At 41.1% G+C, this 26,143-nt stretch overlaps 1 protein-coding gene across 1 annotated transcript in view; it reads right to left on the bottom strand.

Annotated features, from left to right (window-relative positions):
* The window catches only part of FGGY (FGGY carbohydrate kinase domain containing), a 557,022-nt gene that overhangs the window by 167,226 nt on the left and 363,653 nt on the right, over window positions 1-26,143 (bottom strand). Inside the window, exon 9 of the mRNA XM_004368991.2 lies at window positions 7,966-8,073. Within this exon, the coding sequence (XP_004369048.1) occupies window positions 7,966-8,073 (108 nt within the window). The remainder of the gene's footprint in view (window positions 1-7,965; window positions 8,074-26,143) is intronic.

Below are 26,143 nucleotides of genomic sequence, written 5' to 3'. Positions count from 1 at the left end.
CATATGTAGATACCACACATATGACAACTACTGCATAAAGAGCTAGAACCAAAGGAACCAGTTGCTGTCGAGCCAATTCCAACTCATCGTTTTGCGACCTCACATTTTGCAGAGTAGAACTGCGCTCTCTAGGGTTTTCATGGCTAAGATTTTTCAGAAGCATATCACCAGGCCTTTCTTCTGAGGCACCTCTGGGTGGGTTCCAACCACTAACCTTTTGGTTACTAGCTGAGCGCGTAACCATTTGTACCAAATGTTGATATCACACATATAACAATGACAGCATAAAAGACTATGGGGGGGGGGGTGTGCTACTAAAGGGAACTATACCATTGAATGCTTTTTATATTTTGTATGAAGAGATACATATGTACTCTAAGTAGACTGAAAAGTTAAAGATGTTTGTTGTTAAAACAGCCATTAAAAACAGTGCAAAAAAGATAGCTAAAAAGCCAAAAAACCAATAAAGAAATTAAAATGGATTTTTGAAAATCGAAAAATATTTAATTAATCCAAAAGAAGGCAGGATAGGAGAAACAGAGAAAGAAAGAAAACAACAAAAGTAACCACAGAAAACAATTAGCAAAATGGAATACCTAAATCCAATCATATTCATCTTTACATTAAATAGTTCAAACACTACAAATAAAACGAAGATATTGTAGGACTGAACAGAAAAGCAAGACCCAACCATATCTTGTGTATAAGAGATTCAGTTTACATAGACCAGGATAGAGACAATGGCAGTTTGGTCAATGATGCTGGGAGTGGAGATAAAGAACAACAGACTGACTGGTGATATATTTTGGAGGTGGGACAAAAAGGACTTTCTGATGGACAGATTAGAGCTCTTGGAAGGCACTGGTGGTTCAGCAGTAGAATTCTCACCTTTCATGCGGGAGATCTGGGTTTGATTCCCAGTCAGTTTACCTCATGCACAACCACTACTCGTCTGTCAATGGAGGCTTGCATTGTTGGTACGATGCTAAACAGGTCTCAGTGGAGCTTCCAGACTAAGATGGACTAGGAAGAAAGGTCTGGCAATCTACTTCTGAATATCAGCCAGTGAAGTCCTCTGGATCACGAAGGTGGGTCTGATCCACAATCAATAATGGGGATGGCGCAGGACTAGGCAGTGTTTCATTCTGTTGTGCTTGGGGTATCCATGAGTCAGGGACCACCTGATAGAAGCTAACAACAACGGAGCTCTTGAAGGGAGGATGGCCATGGTCCAATTGGAAACAAGCTCTAACACGTGGATGCAGTGTTTGCACTGGGTTGGTATTCTGTGGAAAAAGTCTAAGCAAAGAGAAATGTTTTTTGCACAATTTTTCTGGAAAAAGTATCGACAAGCATGAGGCAATCCTGGATGGGTGCTTAGTGATGCAACTGAAATTAATCATCTATGGGAAGGGGTCATGTGCCTTTCTAAGAAGAAAAAAACACCAGCAGCACAAGCTTGAAATGAGTGAAAAATGAGTCCAAATCTCAGTGAAATGAAACTGCATGGGCTTCTGAGCCAGGAAACATCCAATCTTATTTTTTTTCTTCATCCTGAAGTTAACCAGATGGAGATTTTTTTTAAGTACCAATCTACTCATGTACTTGGAATGAAGGATTTGCTTTGTAATGGAAGGTCTGTATTTATTTGTCAAAATGAGACAACATCTTTTATTTTTCCAATGTAGAGTTTACACTTTTTTTTCTTTTCCTTCTTTTACTTCCTTTTTCCTCTCCTTTTCCATTTCCTCTCTCTTCTCTTCTGCTACAGATGGTATATTTATGGCTGTGTGTTTAGTGGATACTAGGGACAATGCACGAACTCTGGTGGCACAATGGTTAATAAATAGCTTGGCTGCTAACCCAAATGTTGGCAGTATGAACCTACCCAGCAGCTCTTTGGGAAAAAGACATAGTGATTTTTTCCCATTAAGATTCCCAACACCCATTGCCACTGAGCAGATTCTGACTCATAGCGACCCTATAGGACAGAGCAGAACCGCACCATAGGGTTTCCAAGCCTATAATCTTTATGGAAACAGACTGCCACATCTTTCTCCCTTGGAGCAGCTGGTGGGTTCAAACTGCTGACCTTTTGGTTAGCAGCTGAGTGCTTTAACCATTGTGACACCAGGACCCCGTCCCATTAAGATTACTGCCTAGAAAACCCTATGGGGCAGTTCTACTCTGTTGCTATAAGTCAAAATCAACTCGATGGCACCTAACAAACAACAGGGGCAATGCATTACTGAGGCAGACACTATCAAGTGTGGCATATTAGAGACATATGTACATATGAAACAAAGAACAAAAAAAGATGCAACTTCCTGTTATAGTGCCCTATATGACAATAACCTGTTGTAAAACCAGAGATTCAAATTCACAAGAGAAAAATCCAGAATAAATTAATGGTAAGGAAAGGTAAGTAGGAAGGGATGTGTATAAAAAGGCCCTTACGGTAAGTCAGCATCTCAGGAACTCTCTCCAGGCTGTGCTTGCTACCCTATCCCTCTCTGAGTTTCAGTTCTCCATCTATAAAACGCAGATAACATCTGTATCTCACAGGAGTTTTGAGAGGATTAAGTGAGATGATACGTGAAAAACTTTCAGAATTAAGACTAAGTCTTCAAACTAAATGTCAGACATTGTGATTATGGAGCCCTGGGGGTGCAGTGGTTAAGAACTTAGCTGCTAACCAAAAGGTCAGCAGTTTGAATCCACCAGCCGCTCCTTGGAAACCCTTTGTGGCAGTTCTACTCTGTCCTGTAAGGTTGCTATGTGTTGGAATCAACTCAATGGCAACAGGTTTGGTTTGGGTTTTTTACCGTGATTATTGTATATCATTCAAGGATTAACAATTATATATATGTAAATCTTTAGCACAGTGCCTAATTATTATTACTGCCATCAGTATTGTTATTCTTATTTTATCCCTTTATTTTATAGTTGATTTCTGTCTCTCTGCTTGGCCTCTTTGGACTGATGCTATACTGGACAGTCTGTTTTGCTTTTGATTTTGGTTTGGCCCCATTATCTAACTTTTGGGTTCTCTAAGACTATCCTCTCTGTAACCCACGGACTAATCGTATCCCATCCCTGTGTCCAATGCAACTGCCTATATATATGGAATTATCCAAAGTAGAGCTCCAAATGTGCTCTGATTTGTTGATGGTTCAAAGCCAACTAAATAAAGGCCAATAACTCCCAGGACTCCTGTCAAAAACCATAGTGGACTACTGTGAAGATTTTTAGTAATGGCAGAAAAGAGGTCACATTTTTAATTTAAATTCAGCATCAGGAAACAGGCATTACCAATGCTTTTCCACAAAGAGACGTCATAATCTGGGCAAAGATGGCTTGTATTCATAGAAGCAGAGCAAACTTTGACCCAAATGCTGGAGAAAGTATTTCCACACTGATATAGATGTCCAAGTTGCAAACTACATTTCTGAAAATTTATTGATGGTCAGGTTCATGGACAACGCATCCTGCACAAAGAGCTGGTTTACAGGATCTTTGTCCTTGCTAGAAATGCCTTTGGATGGTGTCATGTATGAGTTCTGTATCAGCTGAGGGTGATTATATTATGACAGGGGTTGAAAAGGGCTCTACCCTAGTAATGCATTTTCAGTGTGCCATAGACTGGGAAAGGATATTTAACTGAAATTTGTGTAAATACACAGACTAGTTTAAACAGGAGAGTGGAAGGCTCCGTTCCCACTGCACCTCAGGCCTACGTTGATTCTTCCTTGCTGACTTTCTAGCACAGGTTATTAAGACTCCTCAAATGTTATTTATTTCAGACTTATTGAGCCTCCCTACCAGACTATGTGCTCCTTAAAACCAGGGACTGACTGGGTCTAAGTGATTTGATTCATCTCTGTAGTCTGGTCCAAGAGCAAGGGCATAGCACATGCTCTTTGAATCCATCCATCCAACCATGCTTCTATCTACTTTGAAAGAGAATTTGAGATAGGTAAATATAAATAAGTCCCTGGTTGGTACAAATTGCTAACATTCTCGGCTGCTAACTGAAAGGTTGGAGGTTCAAGTCCACCCACAGGCACCTTGGAAGAAAGGCCTGGAGATCTACTTCCAAAAAAATCAGTCATTGAATACCTTATGCAGGACAGCTCTACTTGGACACACATAGGGTCTCCATGAGTTGGAATCTACTTGATGGTAACTGCTACTGTATGCAACAGCAATACAATAAGAAATGGAAATGACAGCTAGCTGCATCCATGTCCATCTTTGGATTAGACAACTTTTTGTTTGCTGAACATTTAGAAAAGTTGGTGGGGGAATCAGACCATAAATGGATAATTCCAATATAATGTATTAAAAGTTGTGAAGTTGGGTAATTGAAGCTAGGTCTCATTTTCTCTTGCCTTCCATATTCAACGCCTCAGAAGCCCTGCTGATCTCTTGACCTTAACTCTCAGTCATCATCACCACTGTCCTCATTCAAACTCGCATCACCTTCTATCGGGATTAATGGACTAACTAAAACTGGTCTCCTTGCCTCTAGCCATGTGCCCTCAAGCCTTCTTCCTCACTGCTGCTTGAAAGAGTTTTCTACAACTGAGCTCTGACCAAATTAGTCCACTATTCCAATTCAGTGGTTCCCCTTGATCTACTAAATAAAGTACAATTACTCAGCATGTTTTATAAGAACTTGTTAGTTACAAGCCATCCTCTAAGAACTGCTTATGCTACAGTTGAAATCTTGGTCTATTTGCAATTACCCTCAATTATGCCTTGATATTTTTCATTCTCATGTCTTTGTACATGCCAGTTCCTCTCCCTAGAAGACAATCCTCACCCTTATTTGCGTGGTCTATGCCTAGTTATCATTTAAAATTCAGCACAAATGCCTTTTCCCTGTAGAGTTTCTTGACCTAGCTTTGTGTGTACCTTGTACCTCTGATATAGTACTTATCACTTTTATGGATCTTCTGTTTCTTCTATTAGACAATCCCATTTATTCAACAAATTTTTACCAAACCCAAACACCTTCTATGAACCAGGTACTGAGCTAGGTGCACTGGATATAAACAAGTATAACATGACCCTTGTCTTCAAAGTGCTCACAGTTTTCTGGGGGGAAAAATTTTGTAAACTAATATGAATCATACCATTTCAGCAGGGAGCATATGATCAGGAACCAATGGTACTGAAGGAAAAAGTCCAAGTGCACTGAAGGCATTGGCAAAAAACAAGGCTCCACGAATTGACGGAATACCAATAGAGATGTTTCAACAAACAGATGCAGCACTGGAAGTGCTCACTTGCCTATGCCAAGAAATTTGAAAGACAGCTACCTGGCCAACCGACTTAAAGAGATCCATATTTATGCCTATTACCAAGAAAGGTGATCTAACTGAATGCAGAAATTATCGAACAATATCATTAATATCACCTGCAAGTAAAATTTTGCTGAAGATCATTAAAAAGCAGGTGCAACAGTATATCTACAGGGAACTGCCAGGAATGCAAGCCAGCCAGACTCACAAGAGGACACAGAACCAGGGATACCACTGCTGGTGTCACATGGATCCTAGCTGAAAGCAGAGAATACCAGAAAGATGTTTAGTTGTGTTTTATTAACTAGGCAAAGGCATTGGACTGTGTGGATCATAACAAATTATGGATAACATTTTGAAGAATTGGAATTCCAGAACACTTTATTATGCTCATGAGGAACCTGTACACAGATCACGAAGCAGTTGTTTGAACAGAACAAGGGGATACTGCGTGGTTTAAATTCAGGAACGGTGTGCGTCAGGGTTGTATCCTTTCACCATACTTATTCAATCGGTATGTTGAGCAAATAATCCGAGAAGCTGGACTATATGAAGAAGAAAGGGGCATCAGGATTGGAGGGAGACTCATTAACAACCTGCATTTTGCAGACGACACAACCTTGCTTGCTGAAAGTGAAGAGGAGTTGAAGCACTTACTGATGAAGATCAAAGATCACAGCCTTCAGTATTAATTACACCTCAACATAAAGAAAACAAAAATCCTTAAAACTGGACGAGTAAGCAACATCATGATAAATGGAGAAAAGACTGAAATTGTCAAGGATTTCATTTTACTTGGATCCACAATCAACACCCATGGAAGCAGCAGTCAAGAAATCAAAGGACACATTGCGTTGGGCAAATCTGCTGCAAAAGACCTCTTTAATGTGTTGAAAAGCAAAGAAGTCACCTTGAAGGCTAAGGTACATCTGAACCAAGCCATGATGTTTTCAATTGCCTCATATGCAAATGAAAGCTGGACGATGAATAAGGAAGATCAAAGAATAATTGATGCCTTTGAATTGTGGCATTGGCAAAGAATATTGAATATACCATGGACTGCCAAAAGAATGAACAAATCTGTCTTGGAAGAAATACAACAAGAATGTTCCCTAGAAGCAAGGATGATAAGACTACGTCTCACATACTTTGAACATGTTATCAGGAGGTATCAGTCCCTGGAGAAGGACATCATGCTTGGTAAAGTCGAGGGCCAGCGAAAAAGAAGATGACCCTTGTCTTAGTCATCTAGCGCTGCTATAACAGAAATACCACTAGTGGATGGGTTTAACAAAGAGAAATTTATTTCTTCACAGTAAAGTAGGCTAAAAGTCCAAATTCAGGGTGTCAGCTCCAGGGGAAGGCTTTCTCTGTCGGCATTCTCATCACTCTTCCCCTGGACTAGAAGTTTCTCTGTGCAGGGACCCTGGGTCCAAAGGATGCGCTCTGCTCCCAGCACTGCTTTCTTGGTGGTATGAGGTCCTCAACTCTCTGCTTGTTTCCCTTTCCTTTTATCTCTTGAGAGATAAAAGGTGGTACAGGCCACACCCTGGGGAAACTCCCTTTACATTGGATCAGGGATATGACCTGGGTAAGGGTGGTGTTATAATCCCACCCTAATCCTCTTTAACATAAAATTACAATCACAAAATGGAGGACCCAATATTGGGAATCATGGCCTAGCCAAACTGATACACACATTTTGAGGGGGACATAATTCAATCCATGACAACCCTCAACAAGATGGATTGACACAGTGGCTGCAACAATGGGCTCAAACATAAAAATGATTGTGAGGATGGCGCAGGACCGGGTAGTGTTTTGTTCTGTTGTACATAGGGTCGCTACTAGTTGGAACTGACTGACTGCACTTAACAACAACAACAACATGAATAATAGATTGTGATAAGAGTTACCAAGGTAGTGAAGAACTGCCTAGGTGGTGAAGCATATACAAAGACTCAGAGTAGTAAAATAACATAACCTGTGATAAAGCTGTTAGGAGGACAGTCTAGCTTTGGTGGCAGGTTTAAGTGTGGGACTGGAGGGGACAGCCCATGAAAGGTATAATGAACACAGAAAACTAGTCTGAATTAGGTCCCAAGGACTACGGGGAACCCTTGAAGGATCTGCACTGGAGAGTGACATGGCCATTTTCACAAAGTAGAATATCACTCTAACTGCTGTGTGAATAATGGATTGGTGTGGGGACAAACAGGAGGTGAGAAGATGGGTTAGTCATCACTGCCTGGATCAACATTTATTTCTGTAGCAAACAGTGCTGTGCATGTACCATATGTAGGGCCTACATGAAGAGAAGGTTGCTGGGTGGTGCAAAGCTTAAGTGCTTGACTAGTAGCTGAAAGGTTGGTGGTTTGAACCCACCCAGAGGTACCTAAGAAGACAGGCCTCGTGATCTGCTTTAGAAATGTCACAGCCTTGAAAACCCTAGGGAGCAGTTCTATTCTGCACACATGGGGTCGCCATGAGTTGGAATCCACTCAACACCAAGTAACAACAACAATGCTAAGAGACAGTTAATTCTTCTAATTCAGGAGTCTGCACATTGACCAGACACTGAGTACAGGGGTAATGTGACCAAATGGGCTAGTCGGGTGCAAACACGTTCATGACTATACTGTAGGAAGTGTCAACTTACCAATTTTCCAGTAACACTCTGACCGCCTTCATTCAGCCACAACCCAGGGACCATGGCTGAGAAATAAGGGCCCCAGACGCCTGGTACAAAAATCGGGTCTCTGCTGATCTGGAAAGAAAGGGGCAGAGTACGTGAAAACATTGACTGTCTATGGTCCTCCCACCTGTTATTTCTACGACAGTGGAATTCAGCTTCTTATTGAATACTTTTCGTGGTGAGAGTCACTCCCTTCCAAGGAAAGCCATGGCTCCATCTTTGGAAACCTTTCTGATAAATTCATTTAGATGTCAGGGGAGCAAAAGTGACTGTATTGGGAAGACGCTAATTAGACTTTTCCTTGCTGACTCTCTCCTTGTGGCAGACAGATTGCACAAATGGCATCTGTTCTCCGCCTCTCCCTGTATCCACACCCTTTGCAATGTAGCTTTGCGGCTACATCTAGCCACCTCTTGAATCTCAGCTGGAGTCTGTGGGTGGTGCAAATGGTTATTGCGCTTGGCTGCTAACTGAAAGGTTGGAGGTTCAAGTCCACCTGAAGATTTACTTCTGAAAAATCAGCCTCTGAAAACCCTATACACACAGTTCTACTCTGACACACATGGGGTCACCATGAGTCGGAATCAACTGATGGCAGATGGTTGAATCTGGGCCAGACTTGTGACTTGTTTTGGACAATAGAATGAGATGGCAGTGACACTGCCAGTTTTCCATACTGAGGCCTCAAGAGGGCTGTGTGCTTCCACTCCTCTTGCTCCTCTGCTTTCACCAAGAGAACATATCCAGGCTAACCTGTTGCATGAAAAGACATGTGGAACAGAACTGAGTCAGCCCAGTTGTCTCAGGTGACCTCAGATATATAAGAGAATGCAGGCAATATCAACAAGGCCTCCTAGTTGACTAGCAGCTGATCAGCCCAGAGCGCCAGAATCACTCAGCCAACTGGTAGACTTGTGACCAAAAATAAATGTCTATTTTTGTAGGTCACAAAGCTTCTGTGTTTGCTTCCTACTAAGCATTTTTGTGCCAATGGGTAACTGATATATTCCCTTCCTTCTACAAACATTTACTAGTCACCTAATATTATGCTCTCTCCCTCTACTGGGTGCTGGAGACACAGAGATGAATCAGACACAGTTCTTGTCTTTAAGAAGCTCCCCATTTAGGGGAGAGCTAGACAAATAAGCAGATAACTAGAACACAGTGTGGTATATGGGATGGTAAAGACAAAGATAGAATGTTGCAGATGGACACTGTAGCCAGGAGAGGGGGTGAGGAGTGGGATGGTCCAAGGAGACTTTTTACAGGATGTGGCATAAAGTTAGTTTTAAAAGACTAGTGGGATTTAGCCAGAAGAGGTGGAGTAGCATTCCAGTTTGAGGGAATAGCTTGAGTAAAGGCATGGAGGTGAGAGAAATAGAGAGAGATGCACTTAGTATTCAAGGTACTGCCATGGTTTTTTTGTGTCAGGACTATGGAGGTTCCTTATAGGTATGGGGAAAAGGTACCAAGAAATGAGACAGGACAGCAGGAATAGATCGTACAAGTGGACATTGAAGTAAAAATTATGGTCGTGAATGGGGAGTTAGAAGATGAGGAGAAGGAAATAAGGCACACAAGGTTCTACTCCCCCATGTCTTGAGGCTAGAGAGAAAATTCATTCATTTATTCAGTAAGTATTTACTCAGACTTACTATACGCCTAGCACGGTGCTAGGCCCTGGGATTACAGAAATGAACTGAATAGCCATAATTCTTCCTTCAGGGAGTTTATAGTCTAGCATTTTAGCACAAGAATAGACCTTTGATTGCCTTGACCCCAACTACTTCTGGCTCACTTTTCATTAAACTAGTGATTCCTTAAATCGTTTTCTTATCCCCAAATGGGACGAAGGTGAGGAAAGGCAAGGAAACCACCCAGCACTGTTAACTTTAAATTTTGCCACACAATGGAAGAATTATAAAATCTATTATCACTATCCTCTCATTAAAAAGGGATATTTAGCACCTACAATAGGAAGAACAATCTCTCTGGGTCGTGCAATGGTTAAGTGCTCTATTAACAGCCAAAATGTTGGCAGTTCGAACTCACCCAGAGGAGCCTTGGAAGACATGCCTGGCAATTTGCTTCCAAAAGGTCATAGCCTCGAAAACCGTATGGAGTAGTTCCATTCTGCACACATGGGGTCACCATGACTCAGAATCAACTGTATGGCAATTAATAACAACAACAACAACATACAAGAAAAGACAGTTCAGTCTATACTGACATATTCATTCATTCTTTTATTGGTTCAACAGGTGTTTTCTGAGCACCTGTTGTGACCCTGGTCTGTTCCAGGCACTGGAGATAGAATAGTAAGCAAAGGAGCACAGTTCCTGCCTTTATGCAGCTTACCATTTTAAGAGGGAGACAGACTAGGGTGACAAATTTTCCAGGTTTAGCCAGGAGTCTCTTAGTTTTAGCACTGAAAGTCCTATGTCAGAAGACCCCTTGGTTTCAGGCAAACTGGGACAGTTGGTTTCGTCACACAAATGAGTAATTACCCACTGTGATAAGTGTGTGAAGGAAAGTCAAAAGGTACTATAAGACGATAGAGGTGAGGTATCTAATCTCGTCTAGGGCTTAGGGAAGGCTTCTTTGAGGAAGTGATATTTGAATTAAGAGGTAAAACATACATAGAAATTATTTAGGTGAAAGATGTGTTAGTGTGTGTGTGTGTGAGTGAGCGTGCGTGCATGTGTGTTTGTGTGATATGGAGAGTGATCTAGCCAGAAGGGGCGCACATTAAATGATCTTCATTTTCATCACTTTGCCTTTGCCCAGTGAAAATTCTATTACATGCCAACACAAGAAAACTCTGCCCTAAATTGCATCCCAGAGTTTCTTTGAGGTGAATAAGATAGTCCATGCTCATAACTATTAATGACCTGGGGTATGGACAGATAGATGAACACCTACAAGAACCAGATTATCTCTTTTAATGCCCTGTACCCCATCCCCTCCAGGACTCTTAGCCTCATTTGATGAATTCGTCTCAGAGAGGTTATACATTACAAGTATTAAATCACTTAAACCTCACAACAACACTCATGGAAGATATATACACAGAGGCCCAAACCCTAAACCACTGCTGTAGAGTAGATTCTGACTTACAGTGACATTACAGGACAGGGTAGAACTCCCCCATATGCTTTCCAAGGCTGTAAATCTTTTTTTATTTTATTGTTGTGCTTTGAGTGGAAGTTTACAATTCAAGTTTGTCTTTCATACAAACGTTTATACATACATTGTTATGTGACCCTAATCGCTCTCTCTGTACTGAGACAGCACACTCCTCCTTTCCACCCTGGATTTCCTGTGTGCATTCAACCAGCTCCTGACCCTCTCTGCCTTCTCATCTTGACTCTAGACAGAGGCTGCCCATTTAGACTCAGGTATCTACTTGAGCTAAGAATCACACCCTTCATGAGCATCATTTTATGTTCCATAATCCAGTCTAATCTTTGTCTGAAGAGTTGGCCTTGGGAATGGTTTTAGTTTTGGGCTAACAGAGAGTCCGGGGACCATGTCTTCTGGGGTCCCTCCAGTCTCAATCAAACCATTAAGTCTGGGCTTTTTAACAGAATTTGAGTTCTACACCCTACTTTTCTCCTGCTCCATCAGGGACTCTCTGTTGTGTTCCCTATCAGGGCGGTCATTGGTGGTAGCCAGGCACCATCTAGTTCTTCTGGTCTCAGGCTGATGAAGTCTCTGATTTATGTGGCCCTTTCTGTCTCTTGGGCTAATACTTTCCTTGTGTCTTTGGTGTTCTTCATTTTCCTTTACTCCAGGTGGGTTGGGACCAATTGATGCATCTTAGATGGCTGCTCATTAGCTTTTAAGACCCCAGACACCACTCACCAAAGTGGGATGCAGAACATTTTCTTAATAAACTTTGTTATGCCAATTTACCTAGATGTCCCCTGAAAGCATGGCACCCAGACCCACACCTCTGCTACTTTGTCCACTGAAGTGTTTAGTTGTATTCAGGAAACTTCTTAGCTTTGGTTTAGTCCCATTGTGCTGACTTTCCCTGTAGTGTGCGCTGTCCTTCCCTTCATCTAAGATAATTCTTGTCTACTATCTAGTTAGTGAATACCCCTCACCATCTCTCCCCACCCTCGTAACCATCAAAGAATGCTTTCTTCTGTGTTTAAACCTTTTCTTGAGTTCTTATAATAGTGGTCTCACACAATATTTGTCCTTTTGTGACTGATCAATGTCACTCAGCATAATGCCTTCCAGATTCATCCATATTATGAGATGTTTTTCAGATTCATTGTTATTCTTTATCATTGCATAGTATTCCATTGTGTGAATATACCATAATTTGTTCATCCATTCGTCCGTTGATGGCCACCTAGGTTGCTTCCATCTTTTTGCTATTGTGAACAGTGCTGCAGTGATCATAGGTGTGCATATATCTATTCATGTGATGGCTCTTATTTCTCTAGGATATATTCCAAGGAGTGGGATTGCTGGGTTGTACGGTTCTTCTATTTCTAGCTTTTTAAGGAAGCACTAAATCGATTTCCAAAGTGGTTGTACCATTTTACATTCCCACCGACAGTGCATAAGTGTTCCAGTCTCTCCACAACCTCTCCAACAGTTATTATTTTGTGATTTTTGGATTAATGCTAGCCTTGTTGGGGTGAGATGGTATCTCATGGTAGTTTTGATCTGCATTTCTCTAATGGCTAATGATCGTGAGCATTTCCTCGTGTATCTGTTAGCCACCTGAATGTCTTCTTTGGTGAAGTGCCTGTTCATATCCTTTGCCCATTTTTTAATTGGGTTATTTGTCTTTTTGTTGTTGAGGTTTTCCAAGGCTGTAAATCTTTATGGAAGCAGAATGCCACATCTTTCTCCCATGGAGAAGCTGGTGGATTCAAACTGCTGACCTTTTGGTTAACAGCCAAGCGCTAAGCCACTGCGCCACCAGGGCTCCTACACTGAGGCAAAGAGAATTAAATAAGATGACTGAGTCTACAATAACAGAAAGCTGTCTGGCTACATTGGCACCATGTTCTACAGGTTCTCTGTTTGTTACTGCCAAAGTATGGTCTTGCTTATATGCTATTGTTGCTTCTTTGAATCCTTCATCTGCCCTTCAAGGGCAGAAAACAATAAAAACTAGAGCCAACATGTTGTTGTTGTTGTTGTTAGGTGCCATTGAGTTGGTTCTGACTCCTAGTGACCCTATGTACAACAGAATGAAACATTAGCCAGTCCTGTGCCATACTCGTGATCGCTGTTATGCTTAAACCCATTGTTGTAGCCATTGTGTCAATCCATCTCATTAATGGCCAACACTCAAATAGAAGAATCCAATGGTCTTGCAGACAAGTAGGTTAGATAATGTTCATTTCCAAAAGGCTTTTGTTAAGTTTTTCTCTGACGCGTTTGTGAAAAGTAGAGGAAAGAAGCCAGGTTGAGATTAAGACCCATCTTCATTCTATTCTTGACTCTGCCAGGTGATTTTAGACAAGGTAACTCCTCTGGGAGTTATTTCTTCAATTCTAAAATGTGGGAAATTATATCTATCTTGGAGGACTTTTGTGAAAATTAAATGGTCTGGCTTGCTAACTGTATGGTTGAAGGTCTGAGTCCACCCAAAGGTGCGTTGGAAGAAAGGTCCAGCAATCCACTTCCAAAAAATCAGCCATTGAAAACCCTATGGAGTACAGATCTACTCTGATGCACAGTCAGATATGACCAATGGCAAATATTTTTTTGGCTTTGGTTTATATGTTAAATACTAAATAAATATTAGTTCTCCTTGAAATGCGGTTTGTATGAAGGAGTAATTGGGTGACTGGTTGAACAACCACACTCAAATTCAATTCTTACCATGTAAGGAGGTATCTAGATTTGTCTTTCATCTTATTTTAACCAATATTCTTTTTTTTTTTTTTAATAGTTGTAGTTTAAATGAAGTTTACATTTCAAGTTAGTCTCCCATATAAAAATTTATACAGGCATTCTTATGTGACCCTAATTGCTCTCCCATACTGTGACAGCACACTCCTCCTTTCCACCCCTGATTCCCCATGACCATTCAACCAGCTCCTAACCCTCTCTGCCTTCCCATCTCACCTCTGGACAGAAGCTGCCCGTTTAGTCTCTTTAGTCTCTTATATCTACTTGAGCTAAGAGGCACACTCCTCACAAGTATCACTTTATGTCCCACAGTCCAGTCCAATCCCTGTCTGAAGAGTTGGCCTTGGAAATTGTTTTAGCTTTGGGCTGATAGAGAATCCAGGGGCATGCTTTCCAGGGTTCCTCCTGTCTCAGTCAGACCATTAAGTCTGGTCTTCTTATTAGAATTTGAGTTCTGCACTCCACCTTTCTCCTGCTCCATCAGGGACTCTCTGTTGTGTTCCCTGTTGGGCAGTCATTGGTGGTAGGTGGGCACCATCTAGTTCTTCTGGTCTCAGGCTGATGAAATCTCTGGTTTATGCAGCCCTTTCTGTGTCTTGGGCTAATACTTTCCATATCTCTTTGGTGTTCTTCATTCTCCTTTACTCCAGGTGGTTGGGACCAATTGATGCATCTTAGATGGCTGCTCATTAGCTTTTAAGAGCCCAGATACCACTCACCAAAGTAGGATGCAGAACATTTTCTTAATAAGCTTTGTTACGCCAACTGACCTAGATGTCCCCTGAAAGCATGGTCCCCAGACCCCTACCACAGCTACTCTGTCCCTCAAAGTGTTTGTATTCAGGAAACTTCTTAGCTTTGGTTTAATCCCGTTGTGCTGACTTCCCCTGTAGTGAGTGCTCTCCTTCTTTTCACCTAAGATAATTCTTATCTACTATCCAGTTAGTAAATAACCCTCCCCCACCCTCGTAACCATCAAAGAATGTTTTCTTCTCTGTTTAAACCTTTTCTTGAGTTCTTATAATAGTGGTCTTACACAATATTTGTCCTTCTGTAACTGACTAAATTCACTCAGCATAATGCCCTCCAGATTCCTCCATGTAATAAGATGTTCCATGGCTTCATTGTTTTTCTTTATTGTTGCGTAGTACTGTGTGGATATACCATAATCTGTTTATCCACTCATCCGTTGATGGGAACCTTGGTTGTTTCCATCTTTTTGCTATTGTGAACAGTGCTGCAATGAACATGGGTGTGCATATATCTATTCGTGTGGTGGGTCTTATTACTCTAGGAGATACTCCAAGGAGCAGGATAGCTGGATCCTATGTTACTTCTATTTCTAGCTTTTTAAGGAAGCACCAAATTGATTTCCAAAGTGGTTGTACCATTTTACATTCCCACCAACTAGGTATAAGTGTTCCAGTCTCTCTACAATCTCTTCAGCATTTATTGTTTTGTGTTTTTTGGATTAATGCTAGCCTTGTTGGGGTAAGAGGATATCTCATTGTAGTTTTGATTTGCATTTCTCTAATGGCTAATGATCATGAGCATTTCTTCACGTGTCTGTTAGCCTCCTGAATATCTTCTTTGGTGAAGTGCCTGTCCATAGCCTTTGCCCATTTTTTAATTGGGTTGTCTTTTTGTTGTTGCAGTTTTGCAGTATCTTGTAGATTTTAGAGATTAGACGCTGATTGGATTTGTCGTAGCCAAAATTTTTTTCCCAGTCTGTAGGTTGTCTTTTGACTCTTCTGGTGAAGTCTTTTGATGAGAATAAGTGTTTGATTTTTAGGATCTCTCAGTTATCTAGTCTCTCTTCTGGTGTTTGTGCATTGTTACTTATGGTTCGTATTGTGTTTATGCCATGTATTAGGGCTCCTAGCGTTGTCCCTATTTTTTCTTCCATGATCTTTATTGTTTTTGATTTTATATTTAAGTCTTTGATCCATTTTGAGTTAGTTTTTGTCCATGGTGTGAGGTATGGGTCTTGTTTCAGTATTTTTTGCAGATGGACATCCAGCTATGCCAGCACCATTTTTTAAAGAGACTGTCTTTCCCCCAAGTAACAGACTTTGGGCCTTTGTCAAATATCGGCTGCTCACAGGTGGATGAATTTATGTCTGGATTCTCAATTCTGTTCCATTGATTTATGTATCTGTGTACCAGTACCAGGTTGTTTTGACTACCGTGGTGGTATAATAGGCTCTAAAATCAGATAATGTGAGGCCTCCCACTTTGTTCTTCTTCTTGAGTAATACTTTACTTATTCAGGGCCTCTTTCCTTTCCATATAAAGTTGGTGATTTGTTTTTCCATCTCATTAAAAAATGCTGGTGGAATTTGGATCGGGATTGCATTGTATCTGTAGATCACTTTAGGTAGAATTGACATTTTCACAATGTTGAGTCTACCTATCCATGAGCAAGGTATGTTTTTCCACTTACATAGGTGTCATTTGGTTTCTTGCAGTAGTGTCTTGTAGTTTTCATTGTATAGGTCTTTTATGTCTCTGGTTAGATTTATTCCTAAGTATTTTATCTTCTTGGGGGCTATTGTAAATGGTATTGTTTTGGTGATTTCCTCTTCGAGGTTCCCTTTGTTGGTGTAAAGGAATCTAACTGATTTTTGTATGTTTATCTTGTATCCTGAAACTTTGCTGAAATCTTCTATTAGTTCCAGTAGTTTTCTTGTGGATTCTTTGGGGTTTTCTGTGTATAATTTCATACCATCTGCAAATAGAGATACTCTGTCTTCTTCCCTACCAATTTGGATGCCCTTTATTTCTTTTTCTAGCTGTTTTAACCAATATTCTTAATAAACAAGTAGATAATGATGTAGAAGTCAAACTTACTTACCATACTTTCAGATGCTATAAATTTGGGAAGATTGGTTATTGTGGGGCATGACTATATCAAGACTCAAAATTACCTCAAAGAGGTAGACCATTAAGCAAAAATAAGCAAAAAAATAGTTAACATTTATTTAAAATTTCATACTTAAAATGTGCTGGTAATAGTCGCTTTCATAAGCTGGGTGATGGGTACATGGCTGCTTATTTTATTATTATTGCTTAAAATGTATACTGTAGACATTGTGTATACTCTTTAAATTATATGCGATACAAGTGAAGTTATAAAACCCAACAAAACATTTGGTTGGTGACTGTATGCCATGCACTGAGCTCAAAAACAGGTCATAAAAATAATAAGGTATGGTCCCTTCCCTCCAGGAGCCCCTAGTCTGGCAATGCCCATACAGGTGGTAATAAATAAATTACAACAGAACATGCTGTGTGCCACAGTAAGATAAGAGGAGAATGGTGAGAGCCTAAAGGAAGGAATAACTAACTCTGCCCAGGAGAAGAGCGAGCACTTCACAGAGGTGGCCGCAGGGGAGCTAGGCCTTGAAGGAAGAATAAGTGTTTGCTTAGAAAGGAAGGGCACTCTAAGCAGAATGGTTAGATTTTGATTTCCACTAAGGTTCAGTTTAAAGTTCTGCATTTTACTTTAAATAAAAGAGAATATAGTTTGAAATGTGGGTGTATTTTTGTATCAACATATCTTACTGCTTGTCGAAAATTCAAATTTTTAAAACCTATGGCTCGGAAAAAGCCCCATTAAAGCCATCTTCTATATCAGGTAATAATAATAATATTAAAAATAATAAAATAGTAACTGCCAACAGTTATTGTGGGCTTATTATGTGCCATAAACTCTTCTATGCTATATACAGACTTTTAATACTCATGACAACCCAGTGAGCTAGGTCCTATTATTATACTTACTTCACAAATGAGGAAATCTAATCTGAAGGAAGTCAAATAGCTGGTAAATAGAAGAGAGGTAATTTCAGGATCCAAGCAGGAGCCAAGCTATGAACTACCAGGTTATTTCCCTCTCTAGATCTCATTCTCCCCATCTATAAAATAAGAGGATTGGTCTAGAGGATGTTTGATATTTGTCTTTGAAATCCTCCAAGATCTCAGGAAGCTGAGTCATTCTAGCTCAGCGGGTCAATCAAAACTCTCCTGCAAGCTATTTCTAAGCAGACTCTGCCCTCACATGGCCTGCAGCTCATGGGACTGCCTTGGGCTGCCTCATGGGTTTCCCTAAGTACCCTCTTAGCTCTACCATCCTTCTGACCTGTGGCTAAGATTTGGGGTGGAGAGCATTCTTGACTGTCAACTCCCTGCATTATATTTAATGGCTAAACCAAAACCAAACCAGTTACCTTTGAATTGATTCCAATTCATGGTGACCCCATATGTTGCAGGATAAAACTGTGTTCCATAAGGTTTTCAGGGCTGTGATCTTTCAGATGCTAATCACCAACCCTTTCTTCTGAGGTGCCTCTGGTTGGGTTTGAACCACTAACCTTCTGGTTAGTAGTCTAGCACTTAACTGTCTGCACCACCCAAGGACTCCTCATTTAATGGTTACTATGAGTTGGAATCCACTCAATGGCAATGGGATCTATAATAGGAAACCCTGGTGGCATAGTGGTTAAGAGCTATAGCTGCTAACCAAAAGGTCGGCAGTTTGAATCCACCAGATGCTCCTTGGAAACCCTATGGGGCAGTTCTACTCTGTCCTACAGGGTTCCTATGAGTTGGAATCAACTCAACAGCAATGGGTTTTGTTTGTTTTTAATATATAATAGTTCCTTGAGTGGTGTGAATGGTGTGTGCTCAGCTACTAACCAAAAGATTTGTGATTTAAATCCATCCAGTAGCACCATGGAGGAAAGGCCTGACAATCTATTTCTGTAAGATTATAGTCATTGAAAACCCTGCGGAGCACTGTTCTGCTCTGGCATGCATGGGGGTCACCATGAGTTAGAATCTACTTGATGGCAACCAGTTTGATATGGATCTATAATTTCTTACATTAGCTGAGTAAATATTTAGCAAATATTTATTAAACACGTACTGAGTGCAAAGTTCTATTTTAAATAAAGGGATAGAAAGATGAACAGAGCAATGTAGATGACGTAGTTTTTGTTCTTCTGAAATTCACAGTCTAGTGGGAGTTGGCATGCAGGATGGGTTGGGGGATAACTTGGATATCAACTGACTTGTGAATGTGCCTTCGCATACATCACCTTATATGAGATAATTAACAGTATGAAGAGTCAAACACACTCAGCCTGTAATACAGGTGGAGACACAAGACAAAGAGGGTAAGCAAAATGCCCGGGATCACAAAGATCAGAAATGGTAGAGCCAGATTAAAGCCTCTCTCCACGCACTCCTGCCTCTCTTCATGTCTGTGCCCAAGCTGGCTCCATTAGTGCATGCCATTGACTGAATTTCATCTAACTCTAGGCTCCTGTCAGTGACAAAACCCAGATGCCTGCTCACATCTCTTTCTGGGAGATATGACTGGGCTCAGAGTAAGGAGCTGGTCCAGTTTGTCAGCTCTGCCTTCTCCCACCCCATCTCCCAAGGCTGGCCTAAGCCTTTGGCAGGTGCAGGAGGCAGGCTCCAGGCGCCAGCAGTCCTGGGAGAGAAGAGGAGGTTTTTTTTTTTGAGTGCCTCCAGCCAGGTTGGGAATTTTAGAGGGTAGCCACAGGCATGTGTGGGGACTGGGTATTTCCATGGTGGCTCATCTCTCCCTGCAAATGGGCTATGCTATCGTCTTACTAGAGAAAAACGATTTATACACATTCCAGCCAACTTCCAGCTCACTACACAGTACGAAAAAGAGCACAGAGATTCTGTGTATGAATGTGGGCTCTTAGCGTTCGCTTCTATTTTAGGACTTCTTAGGCTGAACTGTAATGAGCTATTTACACACCTGCTTCTCTACAGAACAGTGAGGAACCTCATCTTATCTTAAAGGCAGTGAACGTGGTTTAGTAATATGGGCATAGACTTTGGAGTCAAACAAACCTGGGTTTCATTCTGGTTAAGTCATTTACTAGTTATATAACTTTGGGCAACTGAGACTCAGTTTCTTCATCTGTAAAGGAATTTGATCTACCACGAAGTGTTGTGCGAGTACTAAATGGTATAATGTGTTGTTGTGTGCTGTCAAGTAGGTTTTGACTCGTAGTGACCCTATATGACAGAGTAGAATGGCCCCATGAGGTTTCCTAGGCTGTCATCTTTACAGGAGTAGATCATCAGGTCTTTTCTCCAGCAGAGGGGCTGGTAGGTTTGAACCACTGATCTTTCAGTTAGCAACCGAGTGCTTAACCACTACATCACCAGGGCTCCTTTGTAAAGATCCTAAAGCATAGTATTCTCTCAAGAAATGTTAAACAACAGATGGCTTAATTCTACTCTTTTATGGGGACAGTGAAATGTTGGGAGTCCAAAGACCTGGGTACAGGTCCAGGCTTTACCCCTTATTGGCTCTGTCTCTTCGGGAAGTTCTTCTCTCCCTCCTGGACTCTCTCCTCCATGTTTATCTCACTCCCTACATCTCCTGGGGTCAGCTTGTCCACTCCCATGTCTCTAATGACAATTTATATGTTAATGAATCCTAAATCTTTATCTTAAACCCAATCCTTGTTCCCTAGCTCTACACTGAACTTTTGACCTGGATGCTAATCAATATGTCCAAAATGGAAGCTGTCATCTTTCCTCCCAGGGCTACTCTTGTTCTGAGAAGCCCTGTCTCAATAAATGGTACTCTGTTTACCCAGCCACCAGGGTACCATTCTTGACTACTTGATGTGTTCATGTCTCTCATCTCCTACACAGTAGGTTACCAAGTTCTGTCAATTCTATTTCTCAAACACAAGCCCTCCGTATCTCCCCACTGCCATGACCCTAGTCCAGTCCTTCATCATCTCTTCCTTGGATTACTGCAACAGCCACCAAACAAGTTTCCCTGTGTCAAATATTGTCCTCCACCCTGCACCTCTCCAACCCCCTCTCAGAGACTCTAACTCTCATACTTTCTGTAGAGTGATCATTCTCAAACACAAACCTAATTATGTAATTTATCTTCCTCACATCCTTTAGAAGCTTTCCATGACATATGAGGCTCCTTCTGATCTGGCTTTTATCTATCTCTTTGGCCTAACTGCACATGTTATCATTTCCCATTCCTCTGCCCCATCATGGGTTTTTTGCTGAAACAAACCCATCATAGCCTAGGTCCCAGACGTACTGAACAACTTAAAATTTCCTGAGTTTGCCATTTTCTTTCTCATCTTTGAACATTCATGAATTCACCTCTTTCTGCCTAGCAGGCACTTCCTCTCACCTTCTCCTGGCTAACTCTAACATGTCCTTTTAAGGCTCAGCTCAACATTATCTCCTCCAGGAAGCCTTCCCTAAACTCTGGCTACTTCCCTAATGAAGTGCTCCTCCTTGCATCCTCCCAAAACCCTCTGTAATTCCCATATTGTAGGTTGTTGTAACACATATTGTGTGTGTGTACATATCTATATCTATATATGTAATGTGTATATAATATGTAATATGTAGGTAATATAAATCACTATACAAATGCAGGACATGGCCACCATTATCATTCACAATGACATTAAGAGCAATGACACAAAACATGTCCAATAACCTATAAGCGACACACAGTTCATAAACCTCAGGCTTGCCAAATTTTCCTCTCTTCTGTTTAGAGATTTCTGAAAGGCTAAGAGTCCCCCATTAAATGGTTTTCCCTTCCTAGAAACTCAATCTCTTTATTTCAGTTTGAGCAAAACAAGAACACATGGAACCTGTCCACAGATATCTCCTGGGGCTCAGCAGTTTGAGTAGGCAGGGAGAGCATTGAGCAAGCAGATCTGTTACCAAACCAAATGGTCCCCAAATTTGGTATGGCGAGAGGCAGCCAAATGTTGCCTGCAATGCCCTGAATTATTTGCAAAGTATTTTGGACTCCTTAAACCCTGAATTCCTCATTCTTCATCATTCTGAAACCCATATGTGATCACAGTAGAAATTTAATCCATATGTTTCTCATTCACTTATACTTAACACAACCAAAGTTGCTTTGTAAGAAAGACTGAATAGCCCAGAAAACTTTGAGGCCTTTCTAAAGTTTCCCCAAATTTTCTCACCCCTGCAGACAAGAAGCCACACTTGCTCTCCTATATACAAAACTATGACTGGCTCCAATGAGCTCAGACTGGCTTTCTGAAGCTCCATGACTCCAAAGATATAAAATTACTTCTTGCATTTGTTTCATAACCCAAACAATAAGTGCTGGTAAACAATTATTGGCCTCTTCTGTGAGTAAGGGAGGCAGGACTGTTGGGGTGTGGAAGGGGTGGGGAAGTGGAAAAAAGGTGTTCTGTTGGTGCAATATTCATCAGTGGCGTCTTAGCTCTGTTGCTCTTACAGCAAGTTAGATCTGCAGAGCTAGAACCCTATCTTCTATTTCTGTGACATCTCCCATAAGTGAGCATAGTACTATTAAGTGGCTCTCAAATCTGGCCCAACCAATGTTCTTTTTTGATTCCAAACTGGCTGTTAGGAAAATAGCTCCTTCCTACAGAATTTAAAAAACCAAACCAGTTGCCATAGAGTTGTTTCCAACTCATGATGTGTCAGAGTAGAACTGTGCTCTATAGGGTTTTCAATAGCTGCTTTTTCCAAAGTAGATCACCAGGTCTTTCTTCTGTGGCACCTTAGAGTGGACTTGAACCTTCAACCTTTTGGTTAGTCGTTGAGTGAGTTAACGGTTTATACCACCCAGGGACTCCCTACAGACTTCAGGGTTTAGTAAAAAGGACACCTGGGGGCAATCTCAGGGCCAAGGGCTGATCAGCAGGTGTCGACATGGAAGACAGTCTTCTTCCTTGCAACACACTAATGGTGCCCTATAAAACAGTGCCTTCTCTAGAGCCACTGGAGCTGGATGAACCCTGAAACTATCGCCCTGAGATGATCTTTAAACCTTAAACCAAAAATATCCTCCTGAATTATTCTTTAAACCAAATAACGGTTTAGCTTAATTAGTAAAGAATGTCTGTCTTGAGCACTGTGCTGTTCTAAAGAACCATCTATATGGGATCAAACTGACAACAGCAACTTGAAAGGTTAGATAGGCAGCTTAAGGGCCAGTGAGTTTATGGCAATGGGAGAGGGACAATTTGGAAAAGGAGGGTGAGAATGGTTGCACAACTTGAAGCATATAATCAATGCCACTGAATTGTACATGTAGAAATTGTTGCATTAGTGGTGTATGTTTCGCTGTATGTATTTTCAACAACAATGAAACAAACAAACGAAACAGTGCCTCTATCAGACATCTTCTGATTTTTGACTGCTCAGTCATGGGTCCTTTCTCTTCCTGCCCTGATTCTCAGCAGTTCCTGTGTTTCCCTCATTCTGATACTTTGCTTTGACACAAGTTTGGGGCCTCAGTGCTCATCTCTTAGATCTGACCACAGACTTGGATTTTCTGGTTTGACACTCAACATTCTCTCTTAACTTGCTGTGTTATGTTGGTTACAACTTCACCTCCCTGAGCCTTGGGTTCCTCATCTGTAAAATGGAGCAAATAAAACCTCTTTTATGGATTTGTAAAGATTAAATGTGCTGTAGTCTATTACAGGACTTGGTATGATGCCTGGTACATTCAGTGACCCAGAGAAATGTAGCCTGTATTAATACCGTCACCTCCATACTAGCCAAGGCGTATTTCTTTTTTGTGGATTGGAGTACATGTGAGGGTTTAATTTTAAAAAGTAAGAACTGACACCATCTTGACTAGAATTCCAAAGTAGGGTATAGAGGCTGTACTGGCTCTAGAGAAGGGAGAGAAAGATAAGAATAAGGCTATTACTCAGATGAGTTACTTTCTATTTGCAAGATCTGTTACTGGGAATAAGCGTAATTGAGGTTTTTGACGGTTGATGGCATATTGCGTAAAGACAAAAAGAGCCTTGGCTAATTTTTATCACAGCCTAGCCTCTTCTAATAACAGTCAGAATTTCTGTGCACATGCATCAATCAATGCCTTTTGGAAATGCTCCCCAAAAGAACCCACCCTTGCTTCTCAGGTTTAGCTCAGGGGTATTTGAGACACATCTATTAAAGTCTAGACCTAAAGAATCCTGATCTTCAGAACTCTCTCTCCATTGTTTGCCTAATAGAAAATGAGAAGGATAAACTGACAGGACAAAGAGAATTAAAAACTATATTAGTTTCAGAAATGAGAACATCTAAACTTCAGGGAACAATACTTAGGGAAGGCTTAGGTGCACCTATCCTCTTGCTGACACTAGGGTAGCTCCCCTACTGAGTGTGGGCAAAAGTACTATAAATTGGGAAAGCAAACAAAAACAAAAACAAATCAGTTGGCGTCAAGTCGATTCTGACTCATGGTGACCCTGTATGTGTCAGAGTAGAACTGTGATCCATAAGGTTTTCAACGGCTGATGTTTTGGAAGTGGATCACCGGGCTTTTCTTCTGGGTGGACTTGAGCCATCAACTAACTGTTTGCACCACCCAGGGACTCCATAAGTTGAGAGGATTTATCAGCTATCAGTGGAGGTGATTAGGGTGAAGGAGTTTATCTGTCATATCTTTGCTATAACAGCAACAAAATTAAAAAAAAATTTTTAAAAATTAAAAAAAAACTGATGAGAGTAGTGATGGTTTGGATGGAAAACAGGTCAGGAGAAGAGAGCCAGGTAGAGAAGCTATAAGACCCAACTTTCTCTGGCTACCTAGTATGTTACCAGGGGCAGCACGTAAGTGACACATGTCACTTGGAAGAAGTAACGGGCCACAGCCCTCCTTCCGGCCAAATCTTGACAAGGCCTCTGAATCCTTCACAGCCCAGGGCGTCAGGGAGCCACTGCAATCAGCTAAAGTGACATGGGCCATGGATCCATTCTGTCACCCTCCTGCCAGTCACTTTCACATAAATTCCCCCAGCTGTTAGGCACATCTGCATCAGCCCCTATTTTTCCAGAAAAGGAAACTGAGCTTCAGAGAAGTTAACTCAAGTTCCTGGGCTTACAAAGAGGGCAGAACCAGGATGCAGACCCATATCCGACTCAAACGTCCATACCCATTCTGAGATACTTTTTGGAGAAAAAAGTTGTAAAAAGGAGTGGCAAGGGCATGGCAGGCAAATAGCACCTTCTTCAGCATTTGGTCTGGAGCCAGCCCAGCTCCTCCTCTGCCCCAAGTGCAACATGTCCCTTGCCAAATTCAACAGAGTTGGTGGGACTTCCTTATGTGAGGGAAAGAAAAAAATTCACACATCCCAGTGGTATCTTTTCCTTCTTCTCCATATTCAATAGCAGCTCTCTGAGAATGTTAAGTGAACCTCATGTTAAAGAAAAAAAGAAACAACAAAAAACACACACTTAAAAATTTTTTTTCTATGTAAATGAGCTATTTTTAAAAGAAATGGTTTGTAACACAGAGGCAAAGGGGCTAATAGGAAAAAGGGCCACCCTCTAAGGGAAAGCTGATCGGGCTGGGTTAACCTTGGCTTGTCTGTACTCTATAAAAGATCATACTAATATGTAAGATATGTAAACACTGCAGAACAATGAGAAACAAATGAAATGATGGCTTCAGAGTAACAGTATTCAGCTGTGGGCAATGGCCAAGAGGCAGCTTTTAGAATAGATCATCTGGATGGGAAGCAGGCCTGCTTTAACCCTTGATTGAGGGTATCTTGTGTAGGAGAATGTAACAGGGCTCCATCTGGCCTTCCTTAGGAAAAAGAGGGGGAAAAAAAAGGGAGGAAAAGCAACTATCTAGAAAATATATAACATGATGTATATATATTTTACATATATAACTGTAATAGGGTTACAGTTCTGAAAATAGTTTATAAATAGAGTTTGTATGTGATTAATCTGTAATGTATTTAGTTCACAAAGTAACCAATAACAATTATAACTGCTTCTATCTCTTAAAAAGGGCATTATAAATGAACTCAAGGGAACAAAAGGAGGGAAGACAATTAACACTTGCCTAGCATCTACTATGTGTTAATTGTTGTATATATATTCTTATATATAATCTTCAGGATAATCCTGCCATTTCTTTCATTTAACAGAAGAAGAAACTGAGACTTACAAAAGTTGAGAGCCTTGCTCTTTGTCACACAGGTACCAGGTGGCAGAAATGGGGATTTGGTCTCAGGTCTGGCCATGCTTTTCCTACTAACCCTGGCTGCCTGCCTCTGGGCTATTTGGGAGCCACAGACGTCAACATAAGACAGTGAAACCAGCACTTGCCCTCTCAGACTTATTCAGCTCTTGCTTTGGGGTACAGAGAGGGGCCCATGGCTGTGTGCAAAGGTAAGAGTAATCTCAA

This window comes from Trichechus manatus, unplaced genomic scaffold (assembly GCF_000243295.1).
Source record: "Trichechus manatus latirostris isolate Lorelei unplaced genomic scaffold, TriManLat1.0 scaffold00003, whole genome shotgun sequence".
Lineage (NCBI taxonomy): Eukaryota > Metazoa > Chordata > Mammalia > Sirenia > Trichechidae > Trichechus > Trichechus manatus.
The sequence above is the reverse complement of the archived record's forward strand: the minus strand, read 5'-3'. Positions and strand labels throughout refer to the sequence as shown.